Here is a 20,684-nt window from a genome sequence, read left to right as displayed (position 1 = left end):
AGCAGTTACAACATTCATTCTAGCAGTACAAAGATGCATCAGAATCTACGTCAACATTATTAGTGGTCTGGTATGAAGGTGGATATCGCTAAGTATGTCGCCAAATGTTTGACATGTCAACAAGTGTAGGCACATCATTGTAAGTCGAGAGAACCTCTGCAACCTCTTGAGATTCTCGAGTGGAAATGGGAACACATCACAATGGATTTTGTGTTGGGCTTACCAAGGAGTCAGAGAGGTAATGATTCCATTTGGGTAGTGGTCGACAGACTGACAAAGTTGGTTCACTTCATTGCAGTATATGAAAGAACCTTGATTTGGACAAGCACGTAGAATTGTACGTGCGTCAGATAATTAGTCAGCATGGAGTACTGGTGACGATCACATCAAACCCAGACCCAAGATTCATAGCTGCTTTTTGGGAAAGGTTATAGACCACCTTAGGAACGAAGCTGTAGTATAGTACGGCCTATCATCCTCAGACGGATGACTAGTCTGAGAGGACGATTCAAACCCTCGAGACATGCTGTGAACTTGCATGTTGGATTTCAAAGGAAGCTAGGAGGAATGGCTTCACCTTGTTGAGTTCGCCTACAACAACAGCTACCAATGGAGTATTTAGATGACTCTTTTTGAAGTATTGTATGGCAGAACGTGCAAAACGCTAGTGTGTTGAGATGAGGTTAGAGAACGAAAGATCACAAGCATAGAGTTAGTCTAGCAGTCAGTTGATGCAGCTACAGTCATCAGGTATAGATTAAAGACCGTTCAAAGCTGCCAGAAAAGTTACACTAATATGCGTCAATTGTCATTGGAATTTCAAGTTGGTGAACACGCATTTCTAAAGGTGTCACCAATGAGGAGTACTTCACGCTTTTTTAAGAAAGGGAAAGCTAAGTCTGAGGTACATAAGTCCATTTGAAATTCTAGAAAGAATCGGGATCCTAATGTATCGTCTTGCATTGCCGCTGAGGTTAGTATAAGTGCATGACGTCTTTCATGTGTCGATGTTGAGGACTTATGAGCCTAACTCGAACCACGTGCTGAATTTTGAAGAATTAGATGTGGACGGCAGAATGTCATACATGGAAAGCCTGGTTCAGATTGTGGATCGAAAATAGAAGATTCTACGGACCAAGGCGATCCCCTTGATCAAAGTAGTTTGGCAACACCACGAGATAGAATGAGCTACATGAGAAAGTGAAGACTCGATGAGACGACAATACCCCACCATTTTGAAGAAGAATTGTAATGATTTAAATTTCGAGAATGAAATTTTTTTAAGAGGAAAATAGTTGTGACATCCTGAATTTTCGACCCGTCCCGATAAAACGAAATGGGCTTTTTGTTAGCGCACTTATGATCATTTTTCTCTAAGCTGATCACTCACGAGTTAACTAATCTATTGGGTGAAGCTATTAAGGGATATAACCGTAGTAAAATTCCTAAAAGTTACCTAATTGGTTGGATTGGACTAAAATTGCATCCGGTCGATTTTAACCATGAAATTGAATTCGGTTTAGGAATTCGGACATTCGAGTGTGTCACAAGTCATTTATAGAACGTCATCTTGTCTTTCGGAAAAATTCTGCCGAGTTTGCGATTTTTATGAAAAATCAATTTGGACGAATCGGAAATGAATGGAAATTCGGATTGGCCAAATTGAAGGGATTTTTTATTTCCAAACCGAGCTACTTCATGAAAGGAAAGTGTGGAAATTGTGTGGACTTTTTCTTCAAGTGAAATTGGACCTCAAATTGGAAAGAATGGAGATGAAATTTAAGTGCAAATTAAGTAAATTCGGAGCTAGGCTTGGGGGGTGCAACATTTGTCATCAAATTGGATTATTTGTGAAAATTATGAGCAAGAAAGTAATTGGGGACAAGAGGGATAAGATTGGAGACTTTGGGGGACCATGCTTTAATTGATTTGGATAATTATTGCTGACTTTTCCCCTCTTCCTTCAATCTTCTCTCACACGCCAAGCTTAGCCGCCCCTCCTTCATTTGCATGTCCGGCTGTCTTCCTCCTTCACAGTCTCTCTTTCATTTCCTTCGAAGCCGCCTCTCCACGTCGCCTCTCTTTCATCCCTCCCTTCTTTGCAACTCCACCGAAATTACTGCCCCACCTTCTTCATGTCTTCATCCCAGCTGCCCGAAGTCAAGCGACCGAAGCCCCCCACCGAGTCAACGTTGTGCCACCCCATCTCCCTCAGTTCTTCTTTACTGCCAAGCCACCAACTGCCTTCCCCCAAGCAGCACCGAAGCTGCTCCACTTTGGTTTGTCCCTCTTTTAGCCACACAAAGTTAGCCACTTCCCCATAGTTGATCGAGGCAACTCCAGCTTTTGCTGCATGCCTCTTGATCGCCCACCAACCGTCCCCAAGAAGCCCAGCGAGTCAAGCAGCCACCGAATCAAGCTGTCCGTCTCCATCGAATTCCCTGCAGCTGCTCTTCGTTTGCCAGCCCATCTCCACCTGCTTCATCCAATAGCTCCAGGCCACACCAATCCAGCCCATCTCGAAGCCCCACTGCAGCCCAAGCGATTTTCCATCTCTAATTTAGCCCGCAAACTCCAGCCGCTTCAGCCCAACCTTGATCCAGCTTAGTTCAACACTAAATCTCAACTTGGGCTAAGATTTGTTGGACCATTTTTGGCCCAGTACAAGCCCTAGTTGGCGCCGCCACAAGCTTGAGTTTCGGCTGCCGTCGCGCCGCCGTCACGTTGAATCGGCTTTCTCGTTAAACCGGTGAATTTATGCATTAAACTCCACTTAGTAGGCTAATGAAATATATGGGTGATTAGTTTAAGTTAATTATGGATTATGTGGTTAGTTAGATTAAATTAGTGATTTAATTATTCAATTATGCATGTTAGGGGGTTAAATTAGAGTAATTAAGGCCTAGATAGGATGTGTTATTTATCTAGACAGGTTCGAGAATTTTTCCAGCCCATTTAGGTTGTTAATTTGGCAATTAGGGCCTGAGTATGCATTTTTGGAATTAAATTGTATTTATTTAATTAATTTTGGTAATTAATTAATTATTAATTATTAATTATTTTTCGAAAATTAGACCGGGATAGCTGGCGACCAGAATTGCGTGCTGATTGTAATGGTGTGGTTAATTTATGCAATTGAATGTTAATTTGTGCAAATTGAGTGTCGATTGAATTTTTGGTCATTTATTCCTAAAATTGTGAATTTCCAATATTTATTTAAAAAATCTCGGGTGTCGGGTTTTAACATCAAAAATGGTTTAATACACTATATAAAACAGTGATATTTTAAAAAGGGAGGATATCAATTTTTCGAGCTCGATATGACCGTGTACCCACACACGATATTTTCACTAGATGTTTTTAATAAGAAGAAAATAGGCCAAGGTCATTATCTTAATTGAGGCATATGAGTGCAAAGCACAATGTCCTTGGCCGAAATTGAATGATCGTGTGCTGGTTAAAAGAACCCGTCCCCAATGTATGTCGGTGGACGTTGCCTGTCCTCGGCGTGTGTCTGTGGATATTACCTATCCTTGGCGTGTGTTGGTTGATATTACCTATCCCCGACGTGTGTCGGTGGATGTAACCTATCACCGGTGTGTGTCGGTGGACGTTACCTATCCCCGGTGTGTGACGGTGGATAGAGGACCGACATGTGTCGAGTAAAACTACCGTGCAAGTAGTATTAATTAATTGGAACGCATGTTGATTGAATTAATGAACCGATGTGCGTCAGTAATTCTTGCTTGTGTGAGTAGTGATTGATTTAAATATTTCAATTGATGTGTGAATTTGCTATATGCATATGGTTGTGATATGAACTGTACTAATTTGCAGGGAAGATTTGAGACAAGATAAGTCTCTGTGATTGTATGATTGTGTGGTTTGGATGCCCTAGGTGTATTACCCTACTAATTGGGGTTTAGAGTGTGAACTCCCTAAGATTTATATCTCACCCCGTCGTGGGCTTATTTTTCAGGGCCGTAGAGTGGGGAACATGAAGCAAAGCTGAGGTGATATGAAGTGTAGGTCAAATAGAACAGTTTTTTTTTAGAGTCGACCCTTTGAAATCTTTTGGGTATATCCCCTTGTATATGACTCAGTTGGTCTACAACAGCATGTCTTGTTTTTTAATATGTTGTCATACTTTTCTATCCCAAGATAGTTATTGTCAAGTGATTTGTTATTCGCTTATGCATGTGTAATAAAATGAAAGGGTCGGTGACTCGTCCTGAGAAGTCACAAAATTTCATCCACCATCGAGGGATGGGCACGCACTTGGGGATCTGGGCGTGACAATCCAGATGAAGGTTCTTTTCAAATTGCAAGATTCATGGAGTTTGGTGGAAAACAACTACACCGAAGTGGCTGATGCTGAAGCATTTGAGGCTTTAAGAAAGGAGGGGAAAGAAAATTTGGTGGAGTGTCAGAAGAAAGATTAGAAAGCTTGTATGTGATCTTTGAAGTTGTTGAGGAAATGATATTTGAAAAAGTATCGAGTGTAGAGACCGCAAAAGAAGCGTGGGATATTTTGCAAAAATCCTACAAAGGCGATGACCATGTCCAGTGGATGTAGCTTCAAATACTTCGAGGTGATTTTGAGTCTTTATGCATGAATGACTCTAAATCAATCTTGGTATATTTTGATTGTGTGCAAACCAGCTTTAACCAATTGACGGTCAATGGTGAAGAACTCCAAGATGTACGAATTGTAGAAAAAATCTTGAGATCTTTGATTGAAAGATTTGGCTACGTCATCATAGCGATCGAAGAAGGGCAAGATGTGTCAACCCCAACATTAGGGTGTTGATGGGTTCATTGTGCTTGTATGAGCAAAGAATGAATCAAAGTCCATTGGTTGAAATCTCAAGGAAGCATTGCAAAGTGGGGTTGCTCCATCAAGTCAAGGAGGCTATCAAAACGGTTGAGGCCATGGAAGAGGCCAAGATAGAGGTGGAAATTCAAATTTAACTGAAAACTATCAAACGTGTGACAAATCAAAAGTCAAGTGTTTTAAGTGCAATAAATTTAGACATTATAAATCCAAATGCCAGATAAAGGCGACGTACGATGCTAAAGAGTATATGGTGCTACCATGTAAAAAGGATGACTCAGACATTAACCTATGGTATTTGGATATTGGTTACAACAATTACATGTTTGGTTGAAAGAAACTATTCTCGCAATTGGACAAGATGAGTCATGGTGAAGTCTACTTCGAGGATAAATAAATAATTCCTGTGATGGGCAAAGGAAACATTAATATCAAGTCAAAATATGGTACTAATATTACTATTGTGGATGTTTACTTTTTGTTATGACTTTTTTGGAATTTGCTAAATGTTGAGCAACTATTTGAAAAAGGCCACAAAGTTGATATTGCAAATGGAGTTTGGACTCAAATGATCGAAAAAAAAGAAGAAAAAGAGAGGTTATGGCACTCAAGTGAGTGTCTTTTGAAAGTCACAGCACTTGTGACATCCTTTCTCCAATCTAGCACCCTTTTAGTACATTTTCTCTTTGTTTTCAAAAAATATTTAGTAGGCAATCTTAGTCAAACTGAAGCCTAATCTACTAACATGTAACAGTTGATTGTGCAGGTGCGCATAAAAGAATTTTTGTAATGAATAATTAAAGCAATATATAAATTACTAGAGAAATGACAAGTCTGTGTTGATGCCTAAATTTTAGTGATCCAGTCATTAATTTATTGCATAGAAATTTAGAAATTAATTCTTAACCCTTAAATAAAAATATTAGAAGATAAATTACATAGCATATAGCTTTAGGAGCATTTATTATTTAGTTTCTATTTTCATTAATTGCATTTGCATTGGATCTGTGACAAATGGACTTAGATGAATGGTTTTGAACTGAATGGATTAGATTGCGCCCATGATGGTATTAAACTTTGGTAGAGCCAGTCACTCTCTTCATGGCCGAAATTATTCACAATAAAGTTTTATATTTTGGGTCACATGGCAAAGAAAGCAATCGGCAGGATATTCTAAGATATTCATGTGTGAGAGATGGGCATATTATTTTGTTATTCTTAAGATCTCTTATATATTGGCAATTGGCATATCTTTCTAATACAAGAGAAGAAAAGGGGATTGCAGGGATCTCGGCCAGTATCATTTTCCCTATTTTCAAAGCCCGTGAGAGCTTAACAACGCCTAGCCCATATTATTGCTTCCTTCTTTGGCCCAACTGACGTCTGTGTTGCAAGAAGGGGGACGCTCTTTGACTGTGACCGAATGAAAGCTGTGAGCATGCGCCCGTGAGCGAGAGAGGAGCCACGTATAGTAGACGGGAGCAATTCCGAACCTTCTAGAACAGTGAGCTGGGAAGGCTTACAGAAAAACATTCCCTGTTGAGGATCGCTCGAGGATTTACATAAGCAGGAGGCTCCGAGCATTGGAAAGAAAAAACGGAGGAAGGCTCGATGGTTTGGTTTGGGCAAAAGCAAGTTTAAGACAATTCATGATGTTTCGAGGTTAATGCGTCGCGCGTGGACTGATGAATACTTTAGATTTAGACTTCAAGCTCGTGTGCATCAGTGCGTGCCGACCGTTTGATATATTGCTTGAAGGAAGCATAGGAACCTTCAAGAATACCGAATCTAATGACGTAAGGTGTAAGTGAATCATAGCAAAATAAGACTAATCCAGCACGAAAAATGTTAATCCAGACCTGCGTGTGTTGGGGTTTAAAAAATTGCATGGAATCTTCCTCTGGACACCGTTGTTAAACCGCTCATTAGCTGTTTGAGGAAAGGCCTAAAGGAGTTGCCAAAATCTTCATAGGCAGATCGACTTTTATGAACCTGGCTTAATGCATTGATTATTCTTGCGTTTTCGCATGACGTCTAATATTGTGCTTTTCCTGTGTTTTTTCTTGCGATTACATGCCCATCGTCTTTGTGTTGCCGGAGAAAGAATACACTACCGAAGCCTCTCGCCGGCGAGCCCCTGTCCTTGGTTCAAGGCTTCTCGAGTCAGCTTTCCTCTTTGTTTTAAAGTGCTTGTGCTAGTTTGTTTGCTGAGTTCGGCCTCATTGAAGGAGGAGCTAGAGGCTGAAGACAATTCTGGGCAGAAGAAGACCGAGGAATAAATAAATAAAATAAAATAAAAAATAAAAAAGGGGAAAAGAGAATAAGTGCAGAAAAGTAAAAAAATTAGAGAATATTAAGAAAGGAGAGATGGGTTTTGGTTGTGGGCTAGGTTCTTTTAGAGTTTGGGCCAACAGAAAAGGAAGTGTTCTTGGGCTGGTTTAATTAATTCCGAATGGGCTTTAGGGTTAGTTTTTTTAGTCGAACTCGATCCGATAGGGTTCGGGTTGGTTAGTTTGGTCGGGTTTCTTGATACGACCGAACTTCTTTTATATTAATATTAGAGAATATTAATAATAATGAACAAATTTTAAAAAAGATAAAAATTATTTAAAGAAATTTTCGAAAAATATAAAAAAAGAGTTCAGAAAATGATCATAATATAAGTAATCTTAGGAAAAAATTTAACAAATTTGAAAAAAATAGAAAATTATTTAAAAAATTTAGAAAATTCGGAAAATTATTAAAAGTAGGGGACCAGGTCAGGGCCCGGCTAGGAAAGGAAATGGGCTGTTTGATCCTGCCCCATTTCATTTAGTATTTTTTTTCTTTTTTCAAAATAAAAAAAATAGTACTATTAATGCAAATGATCCTAATACCTATATGTGTGTAATTCATGAAAATTCTTTTTGTTAGGGCCAAGCCAATCTCTAATTTAAACTTAAATAGCCAGTCAATATTTATGTGTTAATAGATTTGATATTCAATGATTTGGTATTGACCCATTTGTCATATGTCCCTCATTTTCGAAATAAGTATCGATTTTCATCCAATAGTTAGAAATTTCACTATAATACATATGAATGTTATTAAAGGGTATAATAGAACCAATCAAAATATGAAATTGTAATTGGATACTAGCTAGAAAACAATTGAATATCCATATGTTAACGAAGTATTACAATACTTTACAAGTTTATCTTTCACAAATTGTAAATTTAAGATTGCATTCCTTGCCCAATTAAATTTATTGAGAGATTGATACCTACCAAGAATGCAAGTAAACAACCAAAACTCATTTTTGTTTTTTCCTTTTCTATTAATTCCCTTTTTTACTGTTCGTTCTTTTCAATTATCTTCTCTCTCTCTCTAAATCAGCCATTGTAGGCATGAGCTTCATGTCAAGGCTGGCTAAGTGGTGCTGATGACAAAGGAAAGGGGAGAGAGTGGGGTGGCAGAAAAGGAGTGTTCAGGTTATGCACATATTATCTATCAGCTGTATCTAACTCCACAAGCTTGGTATAATAATTTAAGAAACGAGCATGAATTTTCAATTATACATGCGACATTGGAATAGATCTAGAGAAGATCGACTTACTCTAATGAGGCATTGGATATGATCCACTCATTTAAACATCTCCTTGCAATCTACCACTTTACTAAATATATAAAATTTTCAAACTAGTCATTCTTTATCTAGGGTTACTCTAATACTGCCCGAAACATATAATCAAGTCCCTTTCCTGCAGTATGTCTACAATATTGACAACATAATCATTTGAGAGGGGCCTGACAATGTGGCAGCCGTTATACCTCTTAAATTGAGATTATGATAATCCCATTTATTATTTGGGAGGAACTATAGCATGTTTCGGTCCTCTTCCCCATTACTTAGAAAAAATGAGCCACCAATTCAAGTACAAGATACTATCATATAAAGAAGCCTTTTTTTATTTATTAATCTAGTTGTTATTCAGCAGTAGATAATAAATCATGTTTCGTGAATTTTATATAAATAGTAACTGAGTTTACAATAGCTACTTTAAAATTTGTTGCATATTATGTAAGTTGAGATACTTATTTCTAGTATGGGAGTCATAATATATTAGTACATTAGTTAGCCTTCGTTTGCATAGAATTTTAAGGTGAAGTAATTTTCTATACATCTTAATCTTAATTCCTTTATTTTTTTTATTTTTTATTATAAATCCAGATAAGTCAGTTTACTTAAGTTTGGTTGCTTGTCTAAATCCTAATCCTAGCGTTATTGCTTGTTTAAAAACAATCTTAAAGTGATTTGGTTAAGTTTGCTAGCTTATGATGCTGACTATAACAATGACAACGGCATATAATTAAACAGTCATTTTGGATGAAGAAAAATATAATGAAATAATTATTTAATTTCTTTAATTGGCATCAGGAATCTCGTGGGGATGAAAGCGAATACAAATATAAAGATAGCGTGCCTTTAAGTAAGCCATTATAGTGAAGCCCACTAAAAAAGAGTTGTAAGTTCATTAGCTCTTTATCCATTACAAATTACCACATCTTTTGAGGTTCTTGTCGTCCGATCCTCTCGTTGCGACGATGGCGGTGAATCTCATGAAGCTTGGCAGTTCTCTTCTAGTCCCATGCGTTCAGGAGTTGGCAAAAGAGGCCATAACCGAAGTCCCGCCTCGCTATGTCCGTACCGACCAAGATCATCCGTTCATGCGTGATGATCATGGATCTTTGTTGCTTCAAGTACCAGTAATTGACATGAACAAGCTCTCGTCAAGCCATGAAGATTTGGTAGAGTCCGAGCTGGAAAAGTTGCACGTTGCATGTAGGGATTGGGGATTCTTCCAGGTACAATTTTCATTAAGGCGTACTTTTACTTTTTCTTTCTGAGTATTACTTAAGACAAATGGTCTGGATTTCTTTTTCAAGAATAATCGATCCTTTGGTGGAGGAGGTGAAGTTGGGAATCCAAGAGTTCTTCAAGCTTCCGATGGAGGAGAAGAGGAAGTTTTGGCAAAAAGGAGACGTGGAGGGTTTTGGGCAGATGTTTGTTGGGTCGGAGGAGCAGAAGCTTGATTGGGCCGACCTCTTCTTCATGGCGTCCCACCCACGACATTTGAGAAAACCTCATCTTTTTCCTATGCTTCCTTCTCCGTTCAGGTTCTCTCGCTCTCTCTCATGCATTGAGACACTTTACATCAAATAGATATTTCGTTTTAAAACAAATCGGGGTTGTCTAAATTTGGTGGAATAGACTTATTACCCCTCCGAGCCTAAGACATTAAGATGGAGTAGGATTAAATTGGCAGATTTGATTTCCCCAATTTCCCCCTCTTTTCTTCTATTTTCTCCCTTTCTACGTCTGCCCTTCTCATTCCCAACGTGCACTAACATAGCTTCCTACCTGACCATATCTCACACAGGACGTCTCCACCGCTGTCGCCCCACCCTCACTGATAAGCCACTTGACCCTCACCATTCATTATGTCAAAAATTAAACCAATAGGTGAAGGGAGATATTAAAGACTAAGGTGGACGACTTTGACACTAATATTGAAGGTTCAACCTAAATATTTAAGCTGATAAGTAAATGGAGATTACATATATATAATGAATATATAAACTTCATAGTCAAGCGATATGAGATATTTCAACATATCATATTAGCATCACTATGTCGCACCTAGCCCCACTCTTTGCCCCTTCTCTTGCGGCCTTTTGTGGTGATCCCTCTCTCTCTTTCTCTCTCTCTCTCTATTTCACAAAATAGCTGAATTAATTTTATATACCAATGTTGGTATCTCTGGTGTGTCACGAAACAATAATTCATGTGGGGTTGTCTTCATGCTCATGTAAAGTGATGTGGACATCAAGCCATATTGAGGAGGAGGTGCTAAGGACCCATTGTCTATTCCTACTGATTCGATCACTCGAGCACGGGTCAAGCAATTTAGGCAAGCTGTTGGCGTCATGGTTCGTGATCTTTGGCGTGGAGATGACCTTGGATCAAATCTTGAAGAATCTTGGAAATCTTGGTGCAATTTAATTATCTGGTCACCAAATATTTGACCAAGTCAATATATATATATATATATATATATATATATATATCTTCTTGTTTAGGAATATTATAGAATATGACGCATTAGATTTCTAGGGTTAGTTTTAGGGTTTGTGTGGCAGCTAGAAAACCTATATAAAGGATTTGCCAAATTTCTTTGGGGACAAATATATTTTTATTTTTGAGGAAAAGAATTGAGAGGTTCTCTTCTACTGTTTTTTTGAGGATTTGACCTTATTAAGATTCTCTTATGGCGGTCGATTTAATTTTTCGAGTGAGATAGTGAATTTTTTCGCTCGTGGCGTCTATAACGTTGGTTGGTTGACACGCGTTCGTCAACAGGTCATGTTTATACGGAGGTTGTCAATCACAGGTTTGATTGGAGGTCTAGGTTCGCAATTCGCACCATCTAGGCCTTCGTAGAACGATCTTTCCGCAACGATTCACATCATTTGGTATCAAAGCTTGCTTCGACAAGATTTATTTATCTTTAATTTTATGTTGATATTCAGCAATTTGAGATTTATTGAGCTAGGGTTTCGGTTCTAGCTAATTTAGGAATCCGATTGCTTTTGTGCTTCCATACGTAGTTTATTTGCTGTTAGTTTTAAATTTTTTTTCTAGCATCTTAAATTGTATCTGAGTTCGTCAAAAAAAGATGAGAAAGTTCGTCAAAAAAAAAAAGAGAGAAAGAAAACGCACACATAAAAAAAAACGTGCGCAAGAAAAAAAAACAGATTCGGCAAAAAAAAAAATAGCCGAACAATAAAAAAATCAAGAAGGCGACTTGTTTGTTAGTAGACCGAATTGAAATAAAATCAGTAGTAATTTGCGTTTCAATTGGAATTTCGAAAGTTGTACTTGTTGGTTTGAAATTGTTACTTGCTAAAACAAAATCAACAGTGATCTAATCTTGTTTGATTAGTTTGATTGATTATCGTGAGGGGGTTGAGAGACAGGTTTTGAGTCCAATAAAGAGCTTGTGAAAAGAGAATACGAGAGGGAAAAGGCAAGAGTGTGTAAGCTTAATTGAGGGTGGAAAAAGCCTAGACTTGAGTTAAACACGAGGGGAGTGACAAACACCTTGAGAGAAACACGTGAGGGAGCGATTGGTAAGAATTTTTGTGACTAATGTTTACTTGCAGGTCTAAAATATGTCACGCGAAGAAAGCCTGAATCAAAGGGAGGTTGACTCCATACGAAGGGATGAACTGCTTGTGGAAAGCATCCAACAATTGAGGGCTGTAGTGGAGGAGCTTAGTGGCCGAATGATGGGGAATGGCATGAGGGTTGGTGATCGAGAGCTACCTTGGGGAAGGCCGCAACATCAGCGAGACGCCTCTAGAACACGACATAGAAGGCAACGGCATGATGATGATGATGAGGCCGACATGGAGGATGATTGAGATGCTCGATTTGAAAGGTGGAATGGAGCCTGAGGGTATAGACACCGAGAAGATAATGAACTTGGCAATATCAAGATGAAGATTTCTTCTTTCCAAGGGAAGAATGATCCCGATGCGTATCTAGAATGGGAGAAATGCATGGAGATGGTATTTGATTGCCAATGATACTCCGAGCTCAAAAAGGTAAAAATTGCAGCTGTTGAATTTACTGATTATGCTATAATTTGGTGGGATAAACTTGTGACTAGTAGGAGATGCAATGGTGAAAGATCGATAGAGACGTGGGATGAGATGAAAGCGGTGATGAGGAGGTGTTTTGTACCAAGTCATTACCATCGAGATTTGTTTCAAAAGTCACAAAATCTCACACAAGGCAATAAGAGCATGGAAGAGTATCACAAGGAGATGGAGATTGCCATGATCCGTGCTAATGTGGTGGAGGATCGTGAGGCCACAATGTCAAGATTTTTGAGTGGTTTGAGCTGAGACATAGCAAGGGTGGTGGAGCTACAACACTATGTTGAATTGAAGGAATTGGTGGACAAAGCCATCAAAGTTGAGCGGCAATTTAAGTTGGACCGAAATCACAAGAGTGGAGGAGGTTCAAATCAGAATTGGAGATCCAATTGGAAGAGAGATGAGAAGCCAAATTGGAGAGAAAACAACACCAAATCGAAACCTCAAAGGAGAAGGAGAGGGACAGTATAGTTGGAACGAATTCGGCTTCAGGTAAAACTGAAAACCCTAACACTAGAACTCGTGAGATTAAATTAAGTGTTTGGGCAAGGGTCATATGGCAAATCAATGCCCTAATAGGATGGTGATGATCATGACTGGACATGGTGTTATTGAGTCCGAAAGTGAAAGGGAAGAAGAGGATGATGAGATGCCACCGTTGGAGGATTGTAGTGATGGAGAAATAGCTATAAAAAGAGACCTATTGGTGGTTAGGCATTCTCTTAGTGTGTAAGTAAAGGAGGAGGAGCATCATCAACAAAGAGATAACTTGTTTCATACAAGATGTGTGGTGAAGAGTAAGATCTGTAGTTTGATAATTGATGGAGGTAGTTGTGCAAATGTGGCAAGTTGCATTATGGTGGATAAGTTGAGTTTGAAGATGACAAAGCACCCTAGGCCTTATAGACTTCAATGGTTAAATGATAGTGGAGAGGTGAAAGTGTCGAAGCAAGTTTGAATCCCATTTGAGATAGGGAGATATAAGGACGAGGTAGAGTGTGATGTTGTACTTATGCAAGCGGATCATAACTTACTTGGAAGACCATGGCAATATGATCAAAAGGTACATCATGATGGTATACCAATCGTTATTCATTGGTGATGAATCTAAAGACTTATACCTTGGTATCAATGACACCTAGTGAGGTGTATCAAGATCAGTTAAAGTTACAACGAGAAGTCGAGAGAGAGAGAGAGAGAGAGAGAGAGAGAGAGAGAGAGAGAGAATGTGATAAGTTTGAGGGCTTGCATGATGTGTCTGAGATGCAAGGAAAAGGAGAGGCCGAGAGGAGAATTGTGGTAAAAACTGAGGGAAAAGAAGAGAGGAAAGAAAATAGACAAAAGAATTTTTATTCAAAATTGAGTGAGGTGAGGAGAGCTTTAGTTCTAAACCAACCGATGCTTGTACTTTTGTACAAGGAGGTTTTATTTTCTACTAACAATCTTGACGCAAGTTTGCCTAGTCCTATTGTGTCTTTATTGCAGGAATTTGAAGATGTCTTTCCTGATGAACTTCTTGGAGGGATACCACCTATTCGAGGCATAGAACATCAAATTGACTTGATTCCTGGTGCGCCATTACCTAACCGACCCGCATATCGAAGCAATCCCAAGGAGACAAAGGAACCTCAGCAGCAAGTTAGCGAACTATTGGAACGGGGGTATGTGAGAGAGAGTCTTAGCCCGTGTGCTATCCTTGTTTTGTTGGTGCCAAAGAATGATGGAACTTGGCGAATGTGTGTCGATTGCCAAGAAATTAATAACATTATGGTAAAGTATCGACATCCTATTCCTAGGTTAGATGACATGTTGGATGAGTTGCATAGTTCTTGCATTTTCACTAAGATCAATTTGAAAAGTGGCTATCATCAAATTAGGATGAAAGAAGGTGATGAATGGAAAACTGCATTTAAGACCAAGTATGGATTATAGGAGTGGTTAGTCATGCCATTTGGATTAACTAATACACCGAGCACGTTTATGCGACTTATGAATCATGTTTTGCGTGCTTTTATTGGTCGATTTGTGTTTGTCTATTTGATGACATCTTAATATATAGCCGAAGCCTTGATGACCATATTGAGCATGTGCGAGTTGTCTTGCAGGTTTTAAGGGCCGAGCAATTATACGATAATCTAAAAAAGTGATCTTTTGTTACCAACATATTAGTATTTCTAGGATTTGTTGTTAGTGCTTATGGTATACAGGTTGATGAAGAAAAGGTCAAAGCAATTCGTGAATGGCCAACACCTAAGACCATGGGAGAGGTACGTAGCTTTCATGGATTGGCGAGTTTTAATCAACGATTTGTGAGAAATTTCAGCACCATTGCCACACCTTTAACTGAGGTTATCAAGAAGCACGTGAATTTCATGTGGGGAGAAGAGCAAGAGAAAGCATCTAATCTGCTAAAAGATAAGTTAACTAATGCTTCTTTGTTATCTTTGCCGAATTTTAGTGCTACTCTTGAGATAGAGTGCAATGCTTCTGGTACAGGAATTGGAGCCGTGTTGATGCAAGGAGGGCGTCCCATAGCTTATTTTAGCGAGAAATTGAGTGGAGAAACATTGAATTATCCTATCTATGATAAGGATATGTATGCTTTAGTGCGAGCTTTGGAGACTTGGCAACATTATTTATGGCCGAAGGAGTTTGTGATCCACACCGACCATGAGACCTTGAAGTACTTGAAAGGGCATCAAAAGTTGAATAAAAGATATGCCAAATGGATGGAGTTCATCGAGACTTTTCCAAATGTGATCAAGTACAAGAAAGGTAAGGAGAATGTGATAGCCAATGCACTTTCTCGAAGGTATGCGATTCTAACTACTTTAGAAGCAAAGTGTCTAGGTTTTGAGCATATCAAGGGCTTATATACTGATGATGATGACTTTGGGAGAGTGTTTGAAGCATGTGAGCATGCTGCATTTGATAAATTCTATATACGTGAAGGTTATCTTTTTCGTGAAAGCAAACAATTTGCCTAAGTGTTCTTTGCGTGAATTGTTGGTGTGAGAAGCACATAGTGGTGGCTTAATGGGGTATTTTAGCATTAATAAGACTTATGAAGTGCTGCATGAACATTTTTATTGGCCACATATGAAAAGAGATGTCACACGTGTCTGTGAGAGATACATTGCTTGTAAGCAATCGAAGTCTACAACTAAACTGCATGGCTTGTATACACCATTACCTATTCCAACGCATCCTTGGACTGATATTTCTATGGATTTTGTGTTAGGATTGCCTAGGTCTAAGTATGGTAGAGATTCTATTTATGTGGTTATTGATCGGTTTTAAAAAATGGCTCATTTTATACCTTGTCATAAAACTGATGATGCATCTCATGTTGCTGATTTGTTCTTTAGGGAGGTTGTACGTTTGCATGGCATGCCTAAATCGATTGTTTTAGATCGAGATTCTAAATTTCTTAGCTACTTTTGGAAAACATTGTGGAAAAAACTAGGACTACGGTTGTTATTTTCTACTACTTGTCATCCACAAACCGATGGTCAAACCAAGGTAGTTAATAGAACTTTAGGGGTATTGTTGCGTGCTATTATTAAAAAGAACATAAAATCTTGGGAAGATTGTTTGCCACATGTTGAATTTGCATATAATAGGAGCATGCATTATGCTACTAAATTTACACTATTTGAGGTTGTCTATGATTTTAATCCATTAACTCCGTTAGATTTAACCCTTTACCTATTGATGAGTGTGTGGATTTAGATGGAGTAAAGAAAGCTGAATTTGTCAAGGCGTTGCATGAGAAGACGCGCGCAAATATTGAGTGCAAGACTGACCAATATGCAAGACAAGCCAATAAAGGGCGCAAGGAAGTGGTGTTTGAACTAGGCGATTGGGTTTGGGTTCATATGCGCAAAGAGAGATTTCCTGAGTAGCGACATTCTAAGTTATTACTGTGAGGGGATTGACCATTCATGGTTTTGGAAAGAGTTAACAATAATGCCTACTAGCTTGATCTTCCAGGTAAGTATGACGTTAGTGCCACATTTAATGTTTATGACTTGACTCTTTTCGATGTCAGTGATAATTTGAGGGCAAATCCTTTGCACGGGGGAGGGAATGATGTGCATATCGAGTCATATCGAGGAGGAGGTGCTAAGGACCCATTGTCTATTCCTACTGGTTCGATCACTCAAGCGTGGGCCAAGCAATTTAGGCAAGCTGTTGGTGTCATGGTTTGTGATCATTGGCGCGGAGATGACCTTGGATCAAATCTTGAAGAATTTTGGAAATCTTGGCGCAATTTAATTATCTGGTCATCAAATATTTGACCAAGTAAAAAAAAATAATATATATCTTCTTGTTTAGGAATATTATAGAATATGACGCATTAGATTTCTAGGGTTGGTTTTAGGGTTTGTGTGGCAGCTAGAAAGCCTATATAAAGGATTTGCCAAATTTCTTTGGGGACAGATATATTTTTATTTTTTAGAAAAAGAATTGAGCGGTTCTCTTCTACTGTTTTTTTGAGGATTTGACCTTATCAAGATTCTCTTGTGGCGGTTGATTTAATTTATCGAGCGAGATAGCAAATTCTTTCGCTCATGGCGTCTATAACGTTAGTTGGTTGACACGCGTTCATCAACAGGTCACGTTCATACCGAGGTTGTCAATCACAGGTTTGATTGGAGGTCGAGGTTCGCAATTCGCACCATCCAGGCCCTTGTAGAACGATCTTTCCGCAACGATTCACATTATAAAGGGAAGATTTCTATAATCGGACCGTTACTCTACTTGTCCTAGCATAGTCACTTTCGTAAGCATAATTTGGTTGACGAGTGAGACTTGGGAGTGAGGACAAAAATTGTCGCTTTCAGTTTTTCATGGACAGGCGAGATGATTGTTCACGCGATTTGTTGGGTACACGTACGTAAACATTCTATTATAGCTGGCCAAATCAAACGAAGATTACACTCAAATTATTTTATGGACAGGCGAGATGATTGTTCACGCGATTTGTTGGGTACACGTACGTAAACATTCTATATTTGGATTCAGGCAAATTATAGCTGGCCAAATCAAACGAAGATTACACTCAAATTATTTTATAATGTCTACTGACAACTCAAGTGATTTGCACATCCCTTGTCCATAAAGAGCAATTTAATCAAAGTGGGGGAGATTATGAGGTGATCCTATGCCCGGATTTCTGGCTTCTATTGAGCAACAGTTTCTTAAGGGTTTGCTACCTATTTAATCATAGATAAGTAGATTTTAATTTTTATTGAAGATCTTTCTTAGAGTTTGTGTATTACTAGACTTTGTGTAAAAATAACGATGAAATCTACTTAGCTACAACACACTTCGACGGACAAATACTTCATTGAAAGGCCAGTAGAGATTAGTATTAGTGTGAATGTACGAGAGTTGGTTGCCTTAAATTCAAGAATAAGAAGTGCGTTATTGGAATTCTAATGAGTTTGAGTTAATTAAGAACATCAATGGTCTGTCATTTATAGAGAACTCTCGTTTATGACATATACAAGATTTGGAAACCATACATGACTTATTTTGCACACATCGTAAGATTAATGAAATTATGTTAACAAATTATGTCTATAGTATGTGATCAAATCACTTATTAGGCTTAATGCTAAGTTTGCATGATAAGATTAGCAAGGGCCGAAAATATAATAAATCTACATTATGAGTCGGATGCATGGAAGACTAGCTTCAGGATTAGCCTACATCATCAAGAATATCTTAACTTTACAGTGAATATTGTATGCTCAGCCTGTTTACCATCTTCTACAGATCCCGTCCTCTCTCTCGCCTTTGTAACCTATTCTTACATGTATCACCTTATCATTATGCAGAGAAGTCTTAGATGAATGCACCTCGGAGCTGCGAGACTTTGTCATGAAGATACTCCTTCTCATGGCAAAAGCTCTGCAGATGGAATCCAAGGACATGATAGAACTGTTTGATGAGGGCAGGCAGGCCCTTAGGATGAACTATTTCCCTCCGTGTCCGCGACCTGAGCTTGTCACGGGCCTCACTCCTCACTCCGACTCCACAGGCCTCACCATTCTTCTCCAAGTCAATGAAATGGAAGGTCTCCAAGTAAGGAAAGAGGGCAAGTGGGTCTCTGTCAAGCCCCTCCCTAATGTATTCGTTGTCAACGTCGGAGACATTTTAGAGGTAAGTCTTACGATTGGCCCTATTTCTACTGCTTTGACACGGAGTTCCACCTAATTTTGTTTGCTATATGAGCTAGTATTTTCTATATCCATCTGCTGTTGATGACGAAACTATAATATCATACACTATCCATCTAACATTTCACTTATAAATGTTAAAGAGGGACGAGTTATCAATCTAAATGAAAATTTATGTGCTGTGAACGCAACAATAATCTTGAATAAAATGGTAGACATTTCAATTACGAAATGTGGGAAATTTGTATAGTTACAAGTATATTTTCCAAATCCCCATGTGGACATCATTGTTTATTGATATGCAATGAGCTAGTTAGTTTGATCTATAGAATCCATAAGAGGGATGACAAATTAGTTTGTGTATTTGATGATCGACACAGATTGTGACGAATGGCACTTATCGTAGCATTGAGCATCGAGTAATGGTTAACTCGATGAAGGAGAGGCTCTCGATTGCTGCATTTCACAGCCCAAAATTGGAAGGGGAATGTGGTCCTACACCGAGCCTGATCACACTGGAAAAGCTAGCATTGTTCAGAAGAATAGGTATGGCCGATTACTTGAGGGGACTCTTCTCTCGTGAGCTCCAAGGGAAGTCATATCTTGACGTAATGAGGATTGAATAATATCTTTATGTTTACACTCTCCATGTACTTCAAATAAGTGGATCATGTATTGATGGAATATTTGTATAATCCATATTCATTTCACTCCCTCCTTGCTTTTGTTGATCAATTTCATCCTTTTTTTTTCTGGATGACATTATGATGAGATAAATAGAGCCCTTTCACTCTTATGCGTTTCTTTTTTTGTTGGGGAAAACAAGTGAACTTTACTCATAATAAAACAAACCAGCATAAATCTGTTATAGAGAATGTATCAGTGTAACGTTCTCAAATTTCTACAAATCTATATTCATTCTTACCGATGCAAAATGTGGATTGCTACATCATAACAAAGGCTGAACTTAATCATTCGTAACAAACCCATTAGACAAGTGGAGTGAAAAAGGAGGATGAGATTCGACTTTGTGAGTGTGGAATTTAGGATCGCTTCCCAGCGTCATGATAAAGCTTTAAAGCTCTTGCTAACCGGGATGAGAGCATGACCTATAACGCACAACCTTAAAAGAACCGACAAGTCTTTTTTGATATGATCAAAATCTAAATTAATATTTTGAGAATAAGGTTCGTATTGATTTTGCCACATGGTTCAAGGAAATAGCTTGCAGGGAATCGGTTTCCTTCATTGGGAACCCCACAAAGTGGATCGGCATGAATTTCCCTTCCCATTGTGGTCTTCATGCGACCACTAGAACGAAGATTGGTCCGCACGTTCATTGGTCCGTGTCTCTTAAAATTGCATACAAACCGAGATCAACTCAAGACTATCATTTCAAGGCTTGAATTGGGATCGTATTTCGCTTAGAACGCAGACCAAGTGAGGAAGGCTAGTGTCTGCGCGTTGCATCATGGGGACAGGACTTCCATCAGAACCGACTGCTTTAGAACCGACTGCTTTGGATCACAAATCATATGAAGGAAATCACTGTTTTCAAGGCAGCACCATCAATACACCTTACCCAAAAATTTCATCTGTTTATTCAAATCCCTCTTGACGCGCAAATTTAAGCTATTCTATATAATTAATTGATGGACCCCGACCCCAAAATAAAAATATCATCTGCATAGAAGTCATGTCGTCATCACATGCCAATCACATGGATTTCTATTTTCATCATGATGGTGAGCGTGCGCCAGATTCTTCTTCATAATGGTTGACCATCTCTCTTTCATCTTATCCCACGGCCAAATTTCAAAACCCACGTAATCGATGGCGTGATAGGAGACAATAGCAGGATTTGAAGAGAGAAGATCGACGGATTCGGTCAGTTTAAAAATATAAGGCGCGACCAGTGGGATTTGGGAGTTTGGTCACTATCCGGCAAGCACAGCAGATTC

At 38.7% G+C, this 20,684-nt stretch overlaps 1 protein-coding gene across 1 annotated transcript; it reads left to right on the top strand.

The window, feature by feature from the left end:
- The first annotated feature begins 9,303 nt into the window (after positions 1–9,303).
- LOC104445083 (protein SRG1-like) lies at positions 9,304–19,399 on the top strand. Its single transcript, XM_018874413.2, has 4 exons — positions 9,304–9,696; positions 9,761–9,991; positions 18,382–18,706; positions 19,104–19,399. Exons 1-4 carry the CDS (start codon positions 9,419–9,421, stop codon positions 19,347–19,349), a joined length of 1,080 nt encoding a protein of 359 aa, XP_018729958.1. The 5' UTR covers positions 9,304–9,418; the 3' UTR covers positions 19,350–19,399.
- Positions 19,400–20,684: the final 1,285 nt, after the last annotated feature.

Source organism: Eucalyptus grandis, chromosome 5, assembly GCF_016545825.1.
Source record: "Eucalyptus grandis isolate ANBG69807.140 chromosome 5, ASM1654582v1, whole genome shotgun sequence".
In the NCBI taxonomy this organism is placed as follows: Eukaryota; Viridiplantae; Streptophyta; class Magnoliopsida; order Myrtales; family Myrtaceae; genus Eucalyptus; species Eucalyptus grandis.
The sequence above is the reverse complement of the archived record's forward strand: the minus strand, read 5'-3'. Positions and strand labels throughout refer to the sequence as shown.

Bases quoted from the DNA above. Each gene is read 5' to 3' on its own strand.
- LOC104445083 (XM_018874413.2), top strand. From the start codon at position 9,419: ATGGCGGTGAATCTCATGAAGCTTGGCAGTTCTCTTCTAGTCCCATGC. The intron at 9,697-9,760 runs GCGTACTTTTAC...TTCTTTTTCAAG, and splicing joins CAGGTACAATTTTCATTAAG to AATAATCGATCCTTTGGTGG. The intron at 18,707-19,103 runs GTAAGTCTTACG...TGATCGACACAG, and splicing joins ACGTCGGAGACATTTTAGAG to ATTGTGACGAATGGCACTTA.